The sequence below is a fragment of the Rousettus aegyptiacus genome, unplaced genomic scaffold (genome assembly GCF_014176215.1).
Source record: "Rousettus aegyptiacus isolate mRouAeg1 unplaced genomic scaffold, mRouAeg1.p scaffold_m13_p_15, whole genome shotgun sequence".
NCBI classification, from domain to species: domain Eukaryota; kingdom Metazoa; phylum Chordata; class Mammalia; order Chiroptera; family Pteropodidae; genus Rousettus; species Rousettus aegyptiacus.
Genome location: NW_023416290.1, coordinates 42,636,152 through 42,655,445, shown reverse-complemented (window position 1 = coordinate 42,655,445; position 19,294 = coordinate 42,636,152). Strand labels below are relative to the sequence as shown.

At 30.8% G+C, this 19,294-nt stretch overlaps 1 protein-coding gene across 6 annotated transcripts in view; it reads left to right on the top strand.

The window, feature by feature from the left end:
- Positions 1 to 19,294, top strand: part of CSMD3 (CUB and Sushi multiple domains 3) — a 989,790-nt gene that overhangs the window by 828,566 nt on the left and 141,930 nt on the right. For 4 of the 6 annotated variants that reach the window (XM_016138158.2, XM_016138161.2, XM_016138160.2 and 1 more), the window contains 3 exons: positions 6,798 to 6,911; positions 7,426 to 7,521; positions 9,121 to 9,324. In XM_016138158.2, the coding sequence (XP_015993644.1) occupies positions 6,798 to 6,911; positions 7,426 to 7,521; positions 9,121 to 9,324 (414 nt within the window). The remainder of the gene's footprint in view (positions 1 to 6,797; positions 6,912 to 7,425; positions 7,522 to 9,120; positions 9,325 to 19,294) is intronic. The other 2 variants (XM_036232977.1, XM_016138159.2) reach the window with 1 other exon arrangement.

Genomic DNA, 19,294 nt, shown 5'->3' with positions numbered 1-19,294 from the left:
TTCTGCTGATTATAGAGCTCTTTTGCAGTAGAACTTTGAGAGTTTAAGGGTTCATGATACTGTGTCTGAAGAAAAGATGTGACATGTGTAGGAGGCAATATGCAGAGTGTAGTTAAAGAATTCAGGGAAAGCAAGAATTTGAATACGGGCTTAATGCTGAATTATATGTGAAAGTTTCATAAATAAAACAGAGGGAAATTAAGCTGCTCTGATTGAAATGGGACCCAGGAGGATTAGGAACCACATCTACAAAGCAACCCTCTCACCTCCAGAGGTGTCCTCCAGAGTTGCTTGCTTTGTAGTAACTTCATAAAATTAACTCTCAACATAAACTGAATGCTAGTAACATTTTGACCAGTTGAATTTTATCTTATTTTAGTTTCCTCGCCTTCAAAAGACCCACATTTTTGCAAAAGTATATGACATTAAAAATAAGACAGAGGTCAAGAATTTTATACTAAAAGACTACAATGGCACATCAACCAAATGAACTGTATAGATTTTGTTTGGATCTTGATTTGATTAAAGCAACTGTAAAAATACTTTTTGTGAGAAAATGAGGAAATGGAATCAAGGAATGGTTATTAAATGACAGAAAGACATTATTGTTAGTTAGATACAGTAATTGCATTGTTATTTTTTAAGTCCTTCTTCATTAGAGATAAATACAAAAGCATTTATGGAAAAAGGATATGACATTGGGAATTACTTTACAACACTCCCAGGCTGAGGATAAAAGGGGATGAGAGAACAGACGAAACAAAATTGGTAAATGTTGCCAAGATTTGAAACTGAATGATGGGTTCATGGGTGTTTAATTATTCTCTCAACTTTGTATGTATTTGGAAATCTCCTTAATGTAAAAAAAAAGTCTCACAAATTTATGTTATAATCCATGTGAGAATATTTTCCTGACCAATATCTGTCTAACTTGGTTGAGATTTGGCAGGCATATTCTTCCAGATCTGTAGAAAACATCTTAAGGATGATTAAAGAAAAACACTCATCCCAATTGAAATTACGTTAAAAATCATAGTGTTAATAAAACACGCTAACACTTTAAACTTTTTCATTTTGCTTTCCTGTTTCAATTCTTTAGACATGCGGTAGAATTGCTTATTGTGTTTTTCTTGATTCCATTGCTTTTCAAACACCGAATTAATTTTCAGCTGTTGAGAAATGTTGCCACTGCCAAATTTCAGATAAGCTGTTGGTTCTCAGTTGAATTGATATTTGCTCCTGGAAAAATTAAAGAAAATTGAACTATATTTGCTATAAAAGTTTTTTTTTTTCCTTTCTACAATGTCTGTATGCTCAAAATATGTCAAATGGGCAACTTTGAAATTTGAGTGGTAAGCAAATGGTCACAATATTTACAGAAGGCCAGCTTTAGGGAAGCCTTAAAGTAAATATTGTAGATTTAGTCAGTAAACCTGGTTTATTGATTGACAGAAATATCACACCAGAAATTGCTAACAAGAAAATAAATTAGAATTTCTTATACTGTTATGAGTTCAAAGCAGGACTAGATCAATCATGTGTCATGGTCAGAGCCATGATTTTTTTTTTTCTTTTAAGTAACACCTTTTATTTTCTAATTATTACAAATAGCAATAATAAGGTTTTGGCATATTTATTTTCTGAGCCAGAATGATCTCATTGTATTCTCTGAGTTACTAACCTGGCACTTCTTGATTATTTGCTCTGTGGTGGGATTGGCCCCAGCCTGTAGCCACGTTTCTGTGTGGAGATTTTCATAGCCCCCTAGATAATTAGTATATGATTCAAATGAGTCACCTAACTAAAATGCTGTGTTAATAAAAAGCGTCTCATTGTGATTTACTAGTTACCACTATTGTACTATAATAATAACCATGAGTATTTGGAATCTAGTACATAGAAAATACAAGTTTCCTAATACTGATGAAACTCTCACTATTATTTTATCAATCACACAATTTCTTCCCAAACTTTTCCAGTGTTAGATGACTTCTTAAAAATAAGTAGCACACTGATTTGATTTGGGGCTGATTTTAAAAGTTCTGCCTTGTGGTGCTTTTCAGAGTAAATTTTCATAATATTTAATTTGATTTTTTTTATAAAAGTGAAGTTTTAATTGGATAATTAGTAATCATCTTTAAATGAGAAAGACTATAAAATCATGAGATATTCAAGTAGTATAATGATCTCAAAATGCAGCATTGGAGCTTTTTACATAATAAGTAGTTTCAGATTCAGAGCAATAGAGAGCAAATAGTACTGTCTATGTTAATAATTTGAAAAGGAAACCTTTTGCACATGTGGACATTTTCTACAATATTTCTTGAAATATTTACATAAGATGAAAGTATGAGGCAAAATGCTTATAAAGCTAATCAAACTTTTTGATTGCTTATGGCATCAATGGTCATTTTTTATTCTATTACACATAATCAACTACAGTTCCAAACATATTTTTTATTTGAATATTCTTTTTTTTTCCTACCCTGTTAGTAGCATGGGTGCATGTGTATGTTTTCTTCTGTGCCGTGTTGGAAAATAAAATGCAAGCTGAGCAAAACAGTACTGACTTTAAAAAATATATATATATTTAGCAGGTTGTCCAACCAGTTGAGTGCCTAATATAGTCAGAATGAACCCTAGAATACTAAAGAATGTGTAGATTTTGAAAGGAGTACACAAAAACAAAAGTAGAATGCCTTTTCACCTTGCTTGGTTTTCTTTGCCCATATAGGAAGCCTCTAATTACATTTTCATATTCTACCCAAAAGGATAGAATATAAAAATCCAGTAGCTAGAGAAGTGCATAGCCATTTTGAAATCATGAATGAATCTTAATTGAAATAGCCAGAGTACTCTTCTAACCCAATCAATTCGGTCATTTGTTGTAAAAAATGCATATATGGAAAGCAGAGGATGAGTAAGAATATGCTGTTTAATATTGAAAGTCAATTAAGTTTTGCCTATCAGTAAGTTTTAAGGTTGAATTAGCAGCAAGTATATTTACAAAGTTCAGTTATTATTAATAGTATTCAAAGTGTTTTACAAGTATCAGTTTAGGTAATTCTCACCTTAATCCTACTAGGTTAAGTACATTTATTATCCCTATTTAACAAAATAAGAAATTGAGTTGTGGGAAGGTGGAGTAATTTTTCTGTGTGTTACAGCCTGGATTCAGTCTTATAGATTCCAGAACCTGAATCCTAAACTCTTCATTAGGCAGTTTTCTAAAACGCCCTCATATCATTTTCTAGGGCATTTCAGACCCATAGAATGGTAATTTGAAAGCATTAGTCCTTTTAAATCTGCTCGACCGCAGATGCTGGCAATCTTTAAGCAGCTTTATCCATTCTGTCATGAGGCAAGGAAACCTTGTCATTTTAGTATCTTGGTACCATAATTAATAAGGCACCACCTAGCTGACTACCACTGTCCAGAGTGACCTATTGCCCTGCCATTCTCCACCAAGTCTGAACCATTTGACATCAAAGCAAGTTTGAATCAGACCTGACTTTACCACAGCTCTTAAACATTTTAATTTTAACTTATCACCACCTTCTACAGAAGTAGTTAGATCAGTTTCCTTGGCGATGGCCCAGTCTGATTCTGAGTTTTTTCCTTCTCACACTAGTGTGCTGTTAGGATACTCTGAAATATTTCCTTCTGAGAAAGAAACACAATTTACAAAATCAAAATTGAATTTTTTTTATTGGCATAAACTCATTTTCATTTTTAATTCAATAACTCCAATCCTGATCACCAAATAACAATAATCATGTCTCTGTTTGTGTTATTATCCTCATTTAAAGTTAATTGCTAAGTCAGTGAGTCTCTTTACAATGTACTAGCTAGTTATTTTGATGGCATAAGAATTAAATGTAACTTAATAGAAGTTTCTGACTTGTTGAGACAGTGTTAGAACATTTTAGCAATCTTCCAGAGTAGAGTTTAGTGGAAAAGGGAGTTTTTAACTTCTCTGTTCTATTTATTCATATTTTAAAATAATGCACATCCCTCCGGGCACTAATCCATTTAGTTCATTATGTCACACCCCAGAGTGACTGTTGTTTTGCACTGAATATTCTAACAGTTTAGCCATACTAATGCTCAAGAGTTTGGTTACACCATCCCAGGCACTCTCCCATTATTTATTGACTCATATTTGGGATAGCTAAATTAAACAGAATGGACAAAGTCTCTGGAATTAAATGAATGTGACCAAACGATACAGGATTTGACAGAGTTAAGTGTAGAGTAGGAAACAAATGCCCTTTGAAACTTATTTTAGTGAGACAATAGTTAATGTGAAAATGTGTAGGTAATTATGCAAATGTTCTTGACATTTTATACTACAAAAAGACGTTAAAATGTACTTAAATTTTTTATCTTTAATCATTCATTATTCTCTCAGAGTCATTTTTTTTTCTAGTAAAAGCTATTTTTCATTTAAAATTTTCATTGGCCAAGGGGAGGGAGTTGGGGAGATGGGTCAAAAGGATAAATGAGAATATAGTCAATAATCGTGTGATTATATTGTAAGGTATAAAAATGTCAAACGACTATATTATACATCTGAAACTAATATAATATTGTATACCAACCATATTTAAATAAATAAAAAGAATAGTTATATGAAAACATAAATTAAAAATAGTAAAATAAAATTTCCGTTGTCATGTTAATGCACAGTTAGGTCACAGTTAAAGAAAAGTAACTTTCTGATTGCTTTGTAAAGGAAGAGTCAGCACTGTACTCCCTCACCCCTGTCTTAATTCTCCCCAACCTCATCTCAGAACGAGGACAATAAATTAAAGCCAAGTTTCTAATGACATTAAAAAGGGCACACCCTACAGTTTACTTAACATGATGCAGATAAATGGTGTTAATGACCATATTGTTAAAAGTTAGCCTACATACAAAACTGGTCTATCTGTAGAAAAGTAACAATTGAGAACAAGGGGCCTACATACAACAAAAAAGAGGGAATTTTTTTGTTTGTTTTTTTGTTTTTCTTTAGAAAAAGCTCTTGGATCACTGTGTATTTTTGTTTTAAAAGTTGTTTACAGATGTAGCAATTTGCTTGGAAATTAAGCATGCTTTCTAATGGAAATGTGAGATATTTAGGCATATAGAGTTGAAGAATGTTAAATTTTAATGTTTTTTTTCTAATAACTGCCAAAAAGATACATCAAAATAAGTCAAGAAGCTTGTTGCGCAGTGTGCTTGATTTTGCAAAGTGCCTGTGGTTAGTTTTCTGCACATGGAAAGGCAAGAACATCTTTGTTATAATAGGAACTTTTAACGACACATATGAAAACATCATTCAAACACCAATCTAAGCAAATGGAAAAACAGAAAACCAAAATTTTCTTAATAATTTTTAGAGTATTTTTCAAATAGCTTGGGATTTGGTAGACCAAAATATGGATCTTTTAGAAAAGTCTGAACTGAAAATGTTTTATATGATTAGCAAACTGTTAAAATAATTGACTACGTATATCTGATTTGGTGGAAACAAATTTGTTTCCATGACTTCTAGTAAATGTTTTAAGGAAGATTTTGTGTGGAATATAGCACTTTAATGTTCAGGAATTGTTCAAAGCAACAACCCTGTATCTGTGTTCATCTTCTTTTACCCCACAGAGAACTGGACTGAGATTACCAGCTTATTTTAGCTGCTCAAAAAAATAAATATAGCTTGCTTTGCAGTATTTGTGTATAAATGTAAAATTCAACATATCTCAAATCAACTAGCCTGTCTTTATAGGACCGCCAAAGAATGACCATAACCTTAATTTAAGGTATAAAATATGAAGAACTTTTATAAACTATATAATTTATGCAATATATAGTTTTATTACAGTAATGTGGTTCTGAATTTATGTTACGTTGTTTTTACATTTTAATTTTTTTTTAAATCATACTCTTTTAGACCCCACAATTTTTCTACTTAATAGAATGAAATGTTTTAAGGATAATTTTTATTATTTATTTTATTTTTTAAGACACAAAGCACATGCTGATATCTGCTCTGGAACAGGTTCTATCTTTTAAGTTACATCTTGGGTACTTTCTGCACGTAAAGTTAGTACATAATTAAAGGAAAAGTACAAAATGAAGTATTAAAGAGACATTTATAAATCTTGGTAAATATTTCAAATCTGTACTTACAATGAAAAATCAATTACAATGTTATAGTATCTTAATTGCTGAGGAATCATAAATAATTTATTTTGGCAGAAGATTAATAATAAATGTTTAGGTATCACTTTTAACTTAGAACATTATTAAACACCTGAAAAACATCTTGCTGGTATTCATACTGGGATAGCATTTTAAAAGCAAACTTTAAAAATTTTCCTAAATTAAAACTTTGTGTATCTCATATAAAAGAGGAGAAAAAAAAAATTAGAAAAAGAGAAGAGAGTCACAAAGTGAAAAGAATCAAACTACCAATGGGAAAAATCAAAAAGTAGTTATTATAAAGCATTAATCACCAACCTTATTATTTCTAATCTAAATTATTATACCCATTTCATTTATTTTTTTAAAAAATAGTCTCCTTAAAATTTTATTGCTTTTAGGCCAAGGTCATTGCTTTTATGACCAGAAATACATGTGTCAGGCATATCAACCAATTGGCACCTTTCCTCTTTAAAGGTAGAAGAAAAGATGACTATTATATTGTAATACTTTGTTCTCTCTCTCCTCCTCTTTCTATTTTTGTTTTTTGTTTTTTTGTTTTTGTTTTTGGATGGTTGGTGATTTGTTTGCTCCTCCTGGTTCCTGTTGATCAGTGGTGTTTGGCCAGTTTGTATTTTTCCAGACATCACTCCACGATGTTGTTGAGGTGTATGATGGGCCAACTCAGCAATCTTCTCTGTTATCTTCCCTCTCAGGATCCCATTCAGGTATCCTTTAATAGAACTGCCATGCATCAGTTATTGATTAAATACTGACTTTGATTGATATTGTAGTGAAAGTTGAGATTTATGTCATCCATATTAGAGATAAAGCAAACCAAAAATAGAATCACTCTTTATTAAAAAAAAAAAAAAGAATAGAAACACGATTAATAGTAAGTCAAACGCTTACAAAAAATTTAACCAACTATTTACTGGTATTGTAATCAAGTAAATATAATATTCGGTCACTTAATCTGTCTGTGGTGTTTAATATAGTATAAATATTTAAGAATTCTTTAAAGAACGAGGCAATATGTGTCAAAATGTAATCGAAGCCTGTCAGTAAAAAGGTTGCAATTGAAGCTGAACCCAAAGAAAATATATTGTCGGTAGTAGGATATATTAAAGTAATTTCATAGACATAGATTGACATTTTCAAATGACAGTGTAATTAATATAATTTGTTAGGTTTACTGAATGAAATTATTTATGATATCTTAGTGTCTGTTTTGTTGAGTAGGAGAATCACTTCCACTGAGTTCAGGTAATCAGATCACAATTCGATTTACTTCAGTTGGACCAATAACAGCTAAGGGATTTCACTTTGTTTATCAAGGTAAGTAACCCGGTAGCTAGAAGCATACTAAGGAATAATATCAGTTTTCGTGCTGTGATCAGAGTAATTAAATGATCAGATTCTCACAACCATATAGAAGAGATGAAAGTTTATATGTTTTTATTTTTTTTTCAGTTTGCCCTGTTCCCTCTCCCATCACTACAGCACTGTTATTTTGACCAAAGTCAAAAAATACCTATTGCTTCCATCATCATTCTGAAGTTAATTGTATGATTTTCCTTTCTTCCAACATATTGTTTTCAAAACATCTATTTTTTTCTGACAATTCTTTACTTCCTAACATATTCTATTTTTCTCAAAGTATCGCACTCTAAATTAAAAATATACAAAATTTTGTGTTTATATACTTAGATATGCCAAGGAAAACATTACTCCATTCTAAAATTTTTAGTTCACATTCTCTGAGAAGAATTCAAATGTTCTTTATGGCTATTAAATATTTTTGTGCAATAAAAGTCAGTTAACACAATTTTTCTCATCTTTTGTACACAAGCTCCACATTATCATTAAATTAAATTAAGAGCAATCATTTGAAATATTTTAGTTATATACTATCATGTAGAAATATTCTCAGATGTATCTTGAACTTTATTCCTAAGAAATTAATAAACATTTGTGATTTGATATTTTTATTAAGCCCTCTTATCATGTTTATAATATTGGTTATGATATTTTACTGTTTTAATAGTATTTCCTCTGTAAACAATGTGGGTAATTATGAATTTTAAAAGGCACTATTAAAAATTGAATTACTTTTACTCGAGTCACATAAGAGGAATCAATCTATTTGGAGTTCATCATACCATTTTTGGGGCAGTTGTCAAACTTTTTAATTCCATCTGTATGTGTTTTAAAAAGAAAAAACATCCTGTTATCATTCTATTTTATTAAACCAATAATAATAATAATAAGTCACAATTGAAGAAAGTAATGATAAATCTTAAAAAGCAATTTCAAATTTGAAATTGTATAATTAAAATAAAATTTCCTATTGTTGTTAATCTGTCTGACTTCTTTTCTGCTTAGTCTGAATGTAGTTAATCTTTACCAAAAACATGTTTTGAACAATTAAGTTTGTGAACATTCTATGAAATTATTGAAGTGTTGTTTACTCTTTTAAATCTTATGTTTTTAAGGACCGAATACTGACCAAAAAAAAAAAAAAAAAAAAGATTATGACATTACATCATGTAACTTGACACATATTTTTTGAACTTGGTATCCAAGTTTAAAAATAAATATATATATATATATTATTCAGTTATCAACCCACAAAGAGAAATATATGAAACACAAACTACTTTGTTATATTAATAAGAGTTTGGTAAAACAAAATATTGAAAACAAAAACTTAGTTGATATTTAAAGGATCAAAAGCAAAATGTTTTTAAGTAAAAAATCTTAATGACAGTATTCATTTTAAATTATATTTTATTCTGTATTAATTTTGAAACTTTAAAAATGTATTTAAATTGTTCAAGTTTTGATAGAAAGTAAAGATTTTGAAATCTGTTACATTTTAAAATCTGTATTCCTCTACTAAATATGAAATTAAAGTCAATAATTTTTTGCATGCAGCTGTTCCGAGAACAAGTTCCACACAGTGCAGTTCTGTGCCTGAACCAAGATTTGGAAGAAGAATTGGCAATGAATTTGCAGTTGGTTCATTGGTTCTGTTTGAATGTAATCCAGGATATATTCTCCATGGATCCATTGCAATTAGGTGTGATACGGTGCCCAATTCTTTGGCCCAGTGGAATGATTCCTTACCTACCTGTATTGGTGAGTATATAATTTTTCATGCTTTATGATTGTACGTCGTTTATGTCAAAATGAGGTATCTTGCATTTTTCAATATTTATATTTCAAATGCATTAATTTTTAAAAACTGTCAGTTATAATGTACCTATATATACAGATGAGAGGAAATATTTGATACAATTGAGGTGTGATGAAATCAATGAAAAATGTTTCTTATTGAATGAGCTGGAAAGTTTCCCCTTTCATTGATTTATTTAGATGAAAATATACATCATATTTCCAAGTACAGAATTTGAATGCTACTAATATGGGATTATTAAAATATTATTTTTTTGTTTTTCAAAGTTCTGCAAAAATTTCTGTGCAATATGTAAAGAATTTACATGTCTTTTAAATATCAGAAACAGATTTTACTTCAGCATCAGAATAATTAGAAAACATGCATTAGCAAATAAATGTGGTTTTTTTCTCCATTAGTTATAGGTATGTATAAAAAACATAAAATAAGAGATTTTCCCAGTCTTTCCCAAATATAAGTAGTAACACTTTGCACAGAATACACAAGGTTAGCCTGAAATTCATTGTTTAACTTTATTTTTGCAATACTGTATCTTGTTTAATTGGTAGGTAGATTATACACTTTCTAAAGTTATGGACCCTAAGGCCTATAAAGTAATTGGAAACAGACTGAAATATTTCATAAACGATAAAAAAATAGTTTAGAATTTTATAGTATTTCAGGATCATAACAATGACTTTTGGTTCTCATAAAGTTCCATAGATGTAGAAAATAATTGAAGACTGGGAAGTTGCTTTCTTCTCTGTCCCAAGAGCAGAGGCCTGGAAAAAAAATTTTTTTTAATTACGTGTTATTGAATTAAAACAAGAGTGGCAAAACTTTATCTCAGATTAAGAAATATTTCTAATGAGTTCTTTCTCATCAAAGTTTTATTGGTATGAAGTATGGAATATAAGAGCAAGGTTTTTTTAAAATAATAAATAATCATAATTTTAATTTTATTTTAATCTCTATTCTCTACTTTTTTAATAGAGAAAACATGAGTGTACATATGCACATACATAAGATATACTTTCCTAATTCATAAAATTTTTCGTGATACATCTTGCCATACCTGAAAAGAAATTGCATGTATTTGTAGTTTTCTTAACTTTCAAAAACACATTTTACCATATTTTACACAGATTTAATATAATGTTAGCTCATACTCCATTAAAATATATTTTAGAATTGTGAAACAATATGGAAAGTATACTTATCTCCACTGAGGAAGAGTAAAGATAAAGTCTTTGATATACATTCATGGAACCTGTGATTTGTATAGGATATATCTAATCTAGGTAGAATATCTTTTACCATTCAAATCAGGACATTATTAATAATTGTGCTGGGAAAATGGTATAAACCAAGACTATTATAAATAAAAAGGAAGATGGATGGTCACTTGATTTCTCTAGGAACTTGATATCACCACTTCTCAAAACAGGTATAGCTAGCATATATCTTAGAACAGATATTTTATTTCTGCTCATTACAATAAATGGAATGTGTACTGTTATTTTTATTATTCTTTTATTTGTTGAAAACCACCTACAAAAATAATTTAAAACACTGGAAGAATGTAAAGCACTCTTCAACTTTCTCATCTTTCAGCTAAATAACCTCAGTTTCTGATATGATTATTATTTATTCACTTAATGCTTTCTATTTGCCAGGTTCCATGCTGCATAATTTAAATACATATTTAATTTAATCCTCCCAACAAACCTATGGAGAACTAACTCTTAGAATATGCAGATGAATAAACTGAGTCTTAGACAGGTAAAACAGTTCTTTTTAGAGTGACAAAATATAGTAAGAGGTGAAGTAGAGGTAGGATTTGAAACTCTTTTTCTTACTCCAAACTTCAACCTAATTGATGGAAGATTATTTCTCTTTATGTTTTGACTTATAAGATAAATCTTTACTGTTTCGATTTCTATGTCTTATTTACAATATAGAATTTCTTACCCTATTAAAATACTTTTTGACAATCAACAAGTAAAGGAGAATTAAATCATGGGACTTGATATTCCTTCTGTTTTATACCTTGCATAGAGCTAGGGTAATAGAACAATCAGATCTTCCACTTTGAGTTTTTTTATACTCTCATAAAGACAAAACAGATCATGTTCCTCCTTCTGAGCCACAGTCTATGTTGACTACATATACTCTTATAAAATAATAATAAATAAATTTTTTCTAAACTCAGAAATTATGAGCTGAGAGAAATGTGCCTATATGCCTGTGCCAAAATTAGTCATGTAATATACATAAAATGGAAATTACATTGCTTTAAATCAGTTTAATAATTGAAAAGACACATAATAATAATAAATCTCTTCAGCCTCATAATGCATTTTAAAATATTTCTCTATAAATGTCAGGAATCAATCATTATCTCTGCATCACTTTTCCCAGTAATTATTTACATAATTCCTTGTCACTCCTAGTTTTTTATGTAGGTATTGATAGAAAATATCAATTCCATACAACAGAAGTAAATAGATAAGTAGTTGTTTTTGCTTGGTGTTTCATTTGTTGAATATTTCCTCAAGATAATCATCTATTATAAAAATAGGGTAATATGAGATATGAAACTCACAAACTAACAAATTAACCTTTAAATGTCATTTAAAAAATTCATCTATTTCTTTAGTGTCCAAAATAGCTCCATATGCAAAGTGCTGAAGTGTACATCTATGAAATACTCCTTAAAAGTTCTGTCTGTATACATTTGTTAATGTCCTAATTAATGGGAAAAAGTTTTAAAGAATCATGTGAAACTGAATAAAATTCTTACAGCTGGAAATTGCAGTAAGTTCTCAGCATAAGGGTTAATTAAGTCTTGGGTAATAATTTGGGTTTTGACAATGATACTGAGTGGTGATCAGTTACTACCTTATTCTGGAAAATTTACATAATTTCTTATTCTCAATTCCTATATTGATAAAACAGGAAAATAAGAGAACTTTCTCATAAGTTTACTATAGCTTTTAAATGATTTAAAACCTTAGCAGAATTCTTGGAACCTAGTAACTATTCTAAAATTGAGTTTCGTTGTTGCCTAATTCTTCACTATTGAATCAGGAGAAAAGACTTCAATTCTAAAGTTATTGATCTGGAATATAGAAACTATATGCAGTGCTGATAAAGGTGTTGGTATTAATTGTTTTTTAATGTTGTTATGTAGATTTACTAAAATTATTATAATTAAAATTTATCTTCTACAGAAGATTTTTGCATCTTGATAAAGGGTAAATCATGAACTCTTGTCTTTCTCTCCAATTCTAGTAATTTAGGATTCCTTGAATGCACTTAAAATTCCTAAGAAAGGCTTTGAGGAAATACGATGAACATTTATTAAAATATGCTGTTTAGAGGGACTGTGAAATTTCCATCAAATGATGCCTTTAAGGACAAATAGTTAAAGAGGAGAGATTTAAAACAACACGCATATATTTATTATTTGCTTCGTTTTCATTGTTGGCAAGAGTATAAAATAAAGTTAAAATTAAAATTATTGTCACTACAATTCTAATTGGCTTTGAAAATACATATTCAACCAAGGTTTGCACTCTGCTTTTCTGACTCTGAAAAACTAAACATTATATTACCCAAGGAAATAATCTTCTCTTTTGTCTATAAAGGTTTGAAAATAAGACATGTTTAGAAAGAGAAAGGAGATAAAGGGTAGATATGAGCTGACATTAAAGAAAAGAGGAAAAAAAGAAAAATGAAGGAATATTTTAGGAAGAAGGAAGGAAAATGAGAGACAATATACTATTTGGGGAGACAGAGAGTAGAAAATAATTCTAAACTATAAACAATCATTTTTGTTTAAAGCAGAAGAAAACTCCTATTCTGTATGATTATTACAAAGCTTTTTTGTATGTCAGATGTGTCAGGTGGTTATTCCAAGTGTTTTTGTTTTTTTTTGTTTTTTTGCCATCAAATGTAAAAATTCATATAAATTAAAGGAAGATAATGGCATTTAACTATGGATTTATCTCATCAAGCTCCTACCAGTCACTAGAGACTATACAAGATTGTGGCTGACAGGCAGCTTCAGGAGAAATGCTAATGTACTGTCTTCAGCCTAGATAGATTCAACACAGTTTCTACTTTAAGGGCAAAAGATGACATATTCCGGAGCCGTTACAATTTCTTTGTCCAAAATCCATCTATTCATAGGTCTTTGGGCTTTTTGAGAAACTTATCACCGTATCTATGCAGAGTTTTTAAACATAGCACAGACTATCTTCTATTTTGCATTCATTTGAAAGTCTATATCTAGAGACAGAAATTGTATCAGATAACTTCTGTTTCCTGTCAAGATCACATGAAAAGTGAATATCACCTCATACCATTTTAAAAATATTGTTTACCTTATAGAGCAAGTGTAGATCCAGAAAATTGAATAAATAACAGAAAGACATATGGGAATCTGTGTGAGACAAGAAATAGGGAGGTGATGATTCTAAATGACAGTTGAATGATTGCTCAGCTTGGATTTTACCATTTGGTCCAACTGCTCATCTTTACATATATGAAAATATACTTTGCATTTCTATTTAACTATAAATATTTTTAGCTTAAAATGTTCTGAATAAAAATCATTGTCTTAAAATATTCACAATAAGGAAAGACTTTATGTCTTAACGATTCAAATATGAGAGTCAAGTATAGAGAGTTATCTTAGGTTAATATCAAATCATCTTTAATTTGTGTTCATTTTCATTATTTGTTAATGGATAAAACATTAACTTCTTCAAGACTTTTAAACTTTGTATTTCTTTTCCTTGGACTCTGCATCCATCTCATTCAAGTCTACACCTGACTGTCTTCCTTGGACATCCTGCCGAAAATAATTTTCTGCCACCCATGCTGCATTTGTTCTCTGTCTTATTACTTTGCTTTTCTTTTACATCAACTACCCACACATTATGGGTAGTTTTTTTTTTTTAATTCCTTAATCTTTCTTGATCTCCTCTGCCTTACCACTATATTGTTTTTATGCTCAACCAGAAGAGAATCTGGCACATATTGGTGTTCAACAAACATTTGCCCAACGGTTAGATTTTAGCAAGTAACTGGTAATTTCATGAACTTTTGAAGATGTGAACAACTGATCAACATCTGGAGTCCAAGGCCCATGCATTTTCGATTTTAGTCTTTCAGCACATGATAATAATATTCTTGCTCACTTTGCTTGCTTACACATTTACAAACCATTTAAATTTTCAAAGTCTTCTGAGAATCCATGGGAAATATACATTAGTAAAATATAAACAATAGATTTATATGTTATAGAAGTAATTTTATTTAGAGAAAAAACATTTTTTATGTATACATTACAGTTTAGATATAATCTCTGGCAATCTATTTTCAATATTTTATGCATAATGATTGTATTTTTTCTGCCTTCACTGTCAGTGAATGCTCAGTTAACAGCTTGAGCCAAGCAAGCATCCAATTGAAACAAAAACAGCTTTGTATATTCCTCATGATTTCCATCTCAATTGTATTGTTTTCAGTTTCACAGTTCTTATTACTGCTATCAACACTTTTTTTTTTCTGTCATAGTAAGAAATAAGAAAATATTCAGTAATCTTGCATAAACTGACATACTGAAATTAAACTGTTGACTGGAAAGCAGCCCCATTAGACATGATATTCAAGTTGTGCTTATAGTTAATATAGTCAGATACTATCTTGGGGATCCTAAATTTCAATAACTATTATGTAAACAAAATTTAATAATCCTGTACAAATCTGTTATATCAAGCCATTTTTAGGCAAATTTCAATAAAATGGCGTAATATTTTGATAAGAATGTTGGACTTGGAACAAATGTAAAACTGAAAAATATGCTGAAGACTGAATTTTCATTTTCCAAATTTGACCTTATCATAAAATCCCAAGCTCTCCTCCCCCTGAGACTCTGTGATTCAAATAACCCCCTGCAGCCACTAATAGCTCTGACAATATATGGCCTTAGGCATAGGTACTTGTGTTAGTGGGAGGGCTCTTTTGAAAAGTCCCTGAACCTACCACTTACTAGCCTTAGGCAAAAAGTTTTTAATCAGCTACTTACTCCATCACCCTTATCTGGGTTTCTTTTTTCCAAGTCCTTTAGAGACTCATAAAGAACTACTTTATTTGTATTGGCTCCATGGCAACACCTGTCTATATCATCTTTCCTTTTAGTGTGAAAGAAATAGTTGAATTATATATAGGATCTGAACCCTTATTCATTGATTTATTTATTCATCCACCTATTCATTGATGAAGAATTCATTAAATATAATAATGAATAGCAATTGTTAGCATTTGTGTGAAGCCCACCATTAAGCATTTTCTCATTTAATATTGACACCAACACCAGAAGATAGATAAGATTATTATTTCTCATTTACAGATAGTAAAAGCAGAATTAGACTTTTAGTAATTCTAAAATTATTTAAAACAAAAGCAGAATTAGGATTTGAACCCAGTCTGCTTGATTCTAAAGCTTGATCTTTTAATCCTTATGTTATATAGTATAATATATAGTATAATACTGATCAGAAAGGAAATTTATAATATATCCTCTTTAAAATAGGAAACGAATGTCAGGTTACATAATATACATGGGAAATGAAATTTGTCAAATATTACGTATGTGATAATTCATGTTTGGGAATGCATGCCAAATAGTCTATTTTGTTGGTGAAAAATAAATGATTAAAGTGAAATTAAACAAATATGCCTTGTTTAGGGAAATAAATGGGAGAAAGAAATGATACAAGATTGGTAAAGAGTTAACTTGCGAACCCACAAGATGTACACAGATATACAACCAGTCTTTCAATAGTTTATTCGACAAGCATTTATTGAGCGCTTACAAGTGTCAGGCACTATTCTAGGCACTGGCCACATAGCTTTGTAGAAGAAGGTAAGATCCCTTCCTTAGGGAGTTGACATTTTAGTGAAGAGAAATAGAACACATCACTAAACATATTCTCCTTCTTTGGATAATGGTAAGTACTATAGAGAAAAATAAAGGAGGATCTGGACACTAGAAAAAGAGATCCAGAACATGCTGCTATTTTATACTCAAATGAAACAAATGGAAGTATTATATAAAAGTCTGGGAGGTGAGCGACTGTACAGACTGTGAGGGAGAGAGAAATCTTGATGTTCAAGTAAGAATTTCAGGTGTCTGGAACAAAATGAACAATGACAAGAGTGATAGAAGATTTTGGAAAGGCAGAGCAGAGGCTAAGTCATGTAGAGCCATAAAGTCTGTGAGGACGTTGAACTTTCTCTAAGTAGTGTGAGAATTCATTGAGTTAAAAAATCTCAATAGCTAGTGTAAGGAGGGGTGAAATAGAAACATTGAGATTGATTAGAAGCCTATTGCTGTAGTGAAGAGAAAAAGTAATGGTGATTTAGATAGGAAGGTCAAAGTAAGTGATGAGAATTTATCAGCTTTGAGATATATTTTGAAGGTAGAGCTGACAAAATTTACTTATAGAATGAATATAGATGTAAACTTAAATATAAGAGAAATTGAGTCCTATATTTTTTGCCTAAAGACTGGAGGAATGGTGGTAGTATTTACTGAGACGGGTAATAGTGTGGATTGGAGGTAACTTCAGAAATATTGTTTTGGACATACTAATTTTGAGATATTTATTGATACCTAGGAAGATATTGAGACTGTAGCCAGGGGCATAGAAAAAAGCAGGAGAGTCTGCTGTTCTGATGGCCAAGCAAAGAAAGGCTTAACATGATTGAAGTGATCAACAGTAAGGGATAATTACTCATAGATTAAGTAAAATGTAAGTTAAGAATTGAACATCACATCACAACAAGAATATTCTGGTGACTTTAACATAGTCATTTCAATGGAATAGAGAAGATAAAAGCCTGTTGAAATGAATGGAGAAGAGAATGGAAAGTGAGAAAGAGGGGATTGTTTGTCACTGTATCAGCATGGAAGGAAACCTTACGATGATAGAGCTGTACAGGAAACCACTTGGCGCTATTGGAAACTATAGGGCAACTTACCACGCAAGGAAGTCCATGGAGCCCTTAAAGGGGTAACATTAACACGGAATGTCCATGGCTGGTAGGCTAGGTGAGAGAAGGGCTATCAAGTCACAGCGTTGAGAGATTCCATTAGTTTAGTAGGCCAGACTAGTCGGGGTGTTACCTTTGGGGGCAATCTAAATCTGCTGTTGCCATGGTGGGCTGAGGGACCTCAGTTCTTTCTGCCAATGCAATGAAGAATTAAACACCAGCGAAATTAGGAAAAGTAGGATTTATTAAGGCGTATTTCAAGAGAGAAATAGGCTATGCCAGTGATGGCCATAGCATTGTAGAATTCGGGAAATAAACCTTATATTGGCTTACAGGGTTGGTGCTAGATGATTGGCACGTGAGGTCATTTGATTGATATTTGGTTGTTATATAACCCTTTGTCTGCTGCTCATGCAATTATCCAGAATTCAGTCTGTTGTAATTAGATTTATGAACTTCCAGGCATATGTATGATATTATAATAATAGTATAATGAGACTAAGGTCAAGCAAGAGCAATGTATGTACTAACTGCACAGGCATTTGTGGTTGGCCTAAACCAGTGGCTGTTTTGTGTTTTTTTAACTTCATTGTATTTGAGGATGTAAGGATATCGTTAAATGCAAACTGGGCGTTTCTGGGAGGTCTTAAGCGTGGTCCCTGGGTTTGGCCTGCATTCCCCCATCCTCATGTCTACCTAACTGCCTAACATGGGGAACTGGGATGGCAAATCACTACAAATTATGGGTATGTATAAGCCTGGAGATGTACTTGGAGGCTAAGCTTATTAATTATATTTATTTGTAGAATTAAGGCAATGGTAGAATTTTTGAAGGACTTTCAAGCAATGAAGTAACATCAAATTCTCATTTTAAAAGTCATTCTAACAGTAATATGGAGACTATACATTACATGGAAAATATAGCAGCCATAGGGAGATCCTTCGATGTAATTAATGTAGTAACCTAGAAAAAAAAATGAGAGTGAGGTAGGGTAGTGACAGTGAAGATGGAGAGGAGAAACATTTCTAGAGTATTTTCTTTCAAATTGGCATTAGCATTTCATCAGTCACTTTTTTCTTCCTAATTTTGGGGGGAATCTTTATTTTACAATTCTCTGTCCTCTCCTGTCATGTTGTTCTCAAATCATGCAAGACTGTTGGTTTTCTTTTTAAAGGAGCTGAATTCTTTATGACCAGTTTAGCCTAAATTTGTATGTAATATAACCCAATAATATAGATTTATGAGAAATTATAAAAAATGAATTAAAAAAATACATTATCATAATATTTAAAACATTTCCAGCACTCTTGTGAATAATTATCTTCACTTTTTGCATTTAGCTTTGGAAGTGGCACACAACTGTATTATTATTAATTTTTAAAAAATATATTACAAAAGATATATTCTGATATCTCACTACTATAACCATTCTAGGACAAATTCCCAAGGATAACAATGTCTTTGTGACCCAAAATAACAATAATTGCACAAGAAAATACAATTACTGACTTCCTATGATTTTCCAAGTAATGAGTTAGTTTTTTTTGTGTGCCTTATTCTACCTATATATTTTTCACAAAAGCCCTTTGAAAACAATTGCAATATCAATTCACAGACAAGTTTCAGAGAGTTTAAGAAACATGTTCAACATCACAAAGTATTTAAAATTATGTTAGGTCATGCCCAGAGCCAAGCTGATATCACTAGTGGTATGAGAATTTTACTTTAAAATTAGTATCTTTAATGAAAACTTTATTGACTTTAAAGCAAATCTACATATTTATTCTTTCATGTAATTGTTGTACTGACAATAAGCAGACTGGCACCATACAGAGTATCTTCCTTGCACTGAAGAGTATGGACTC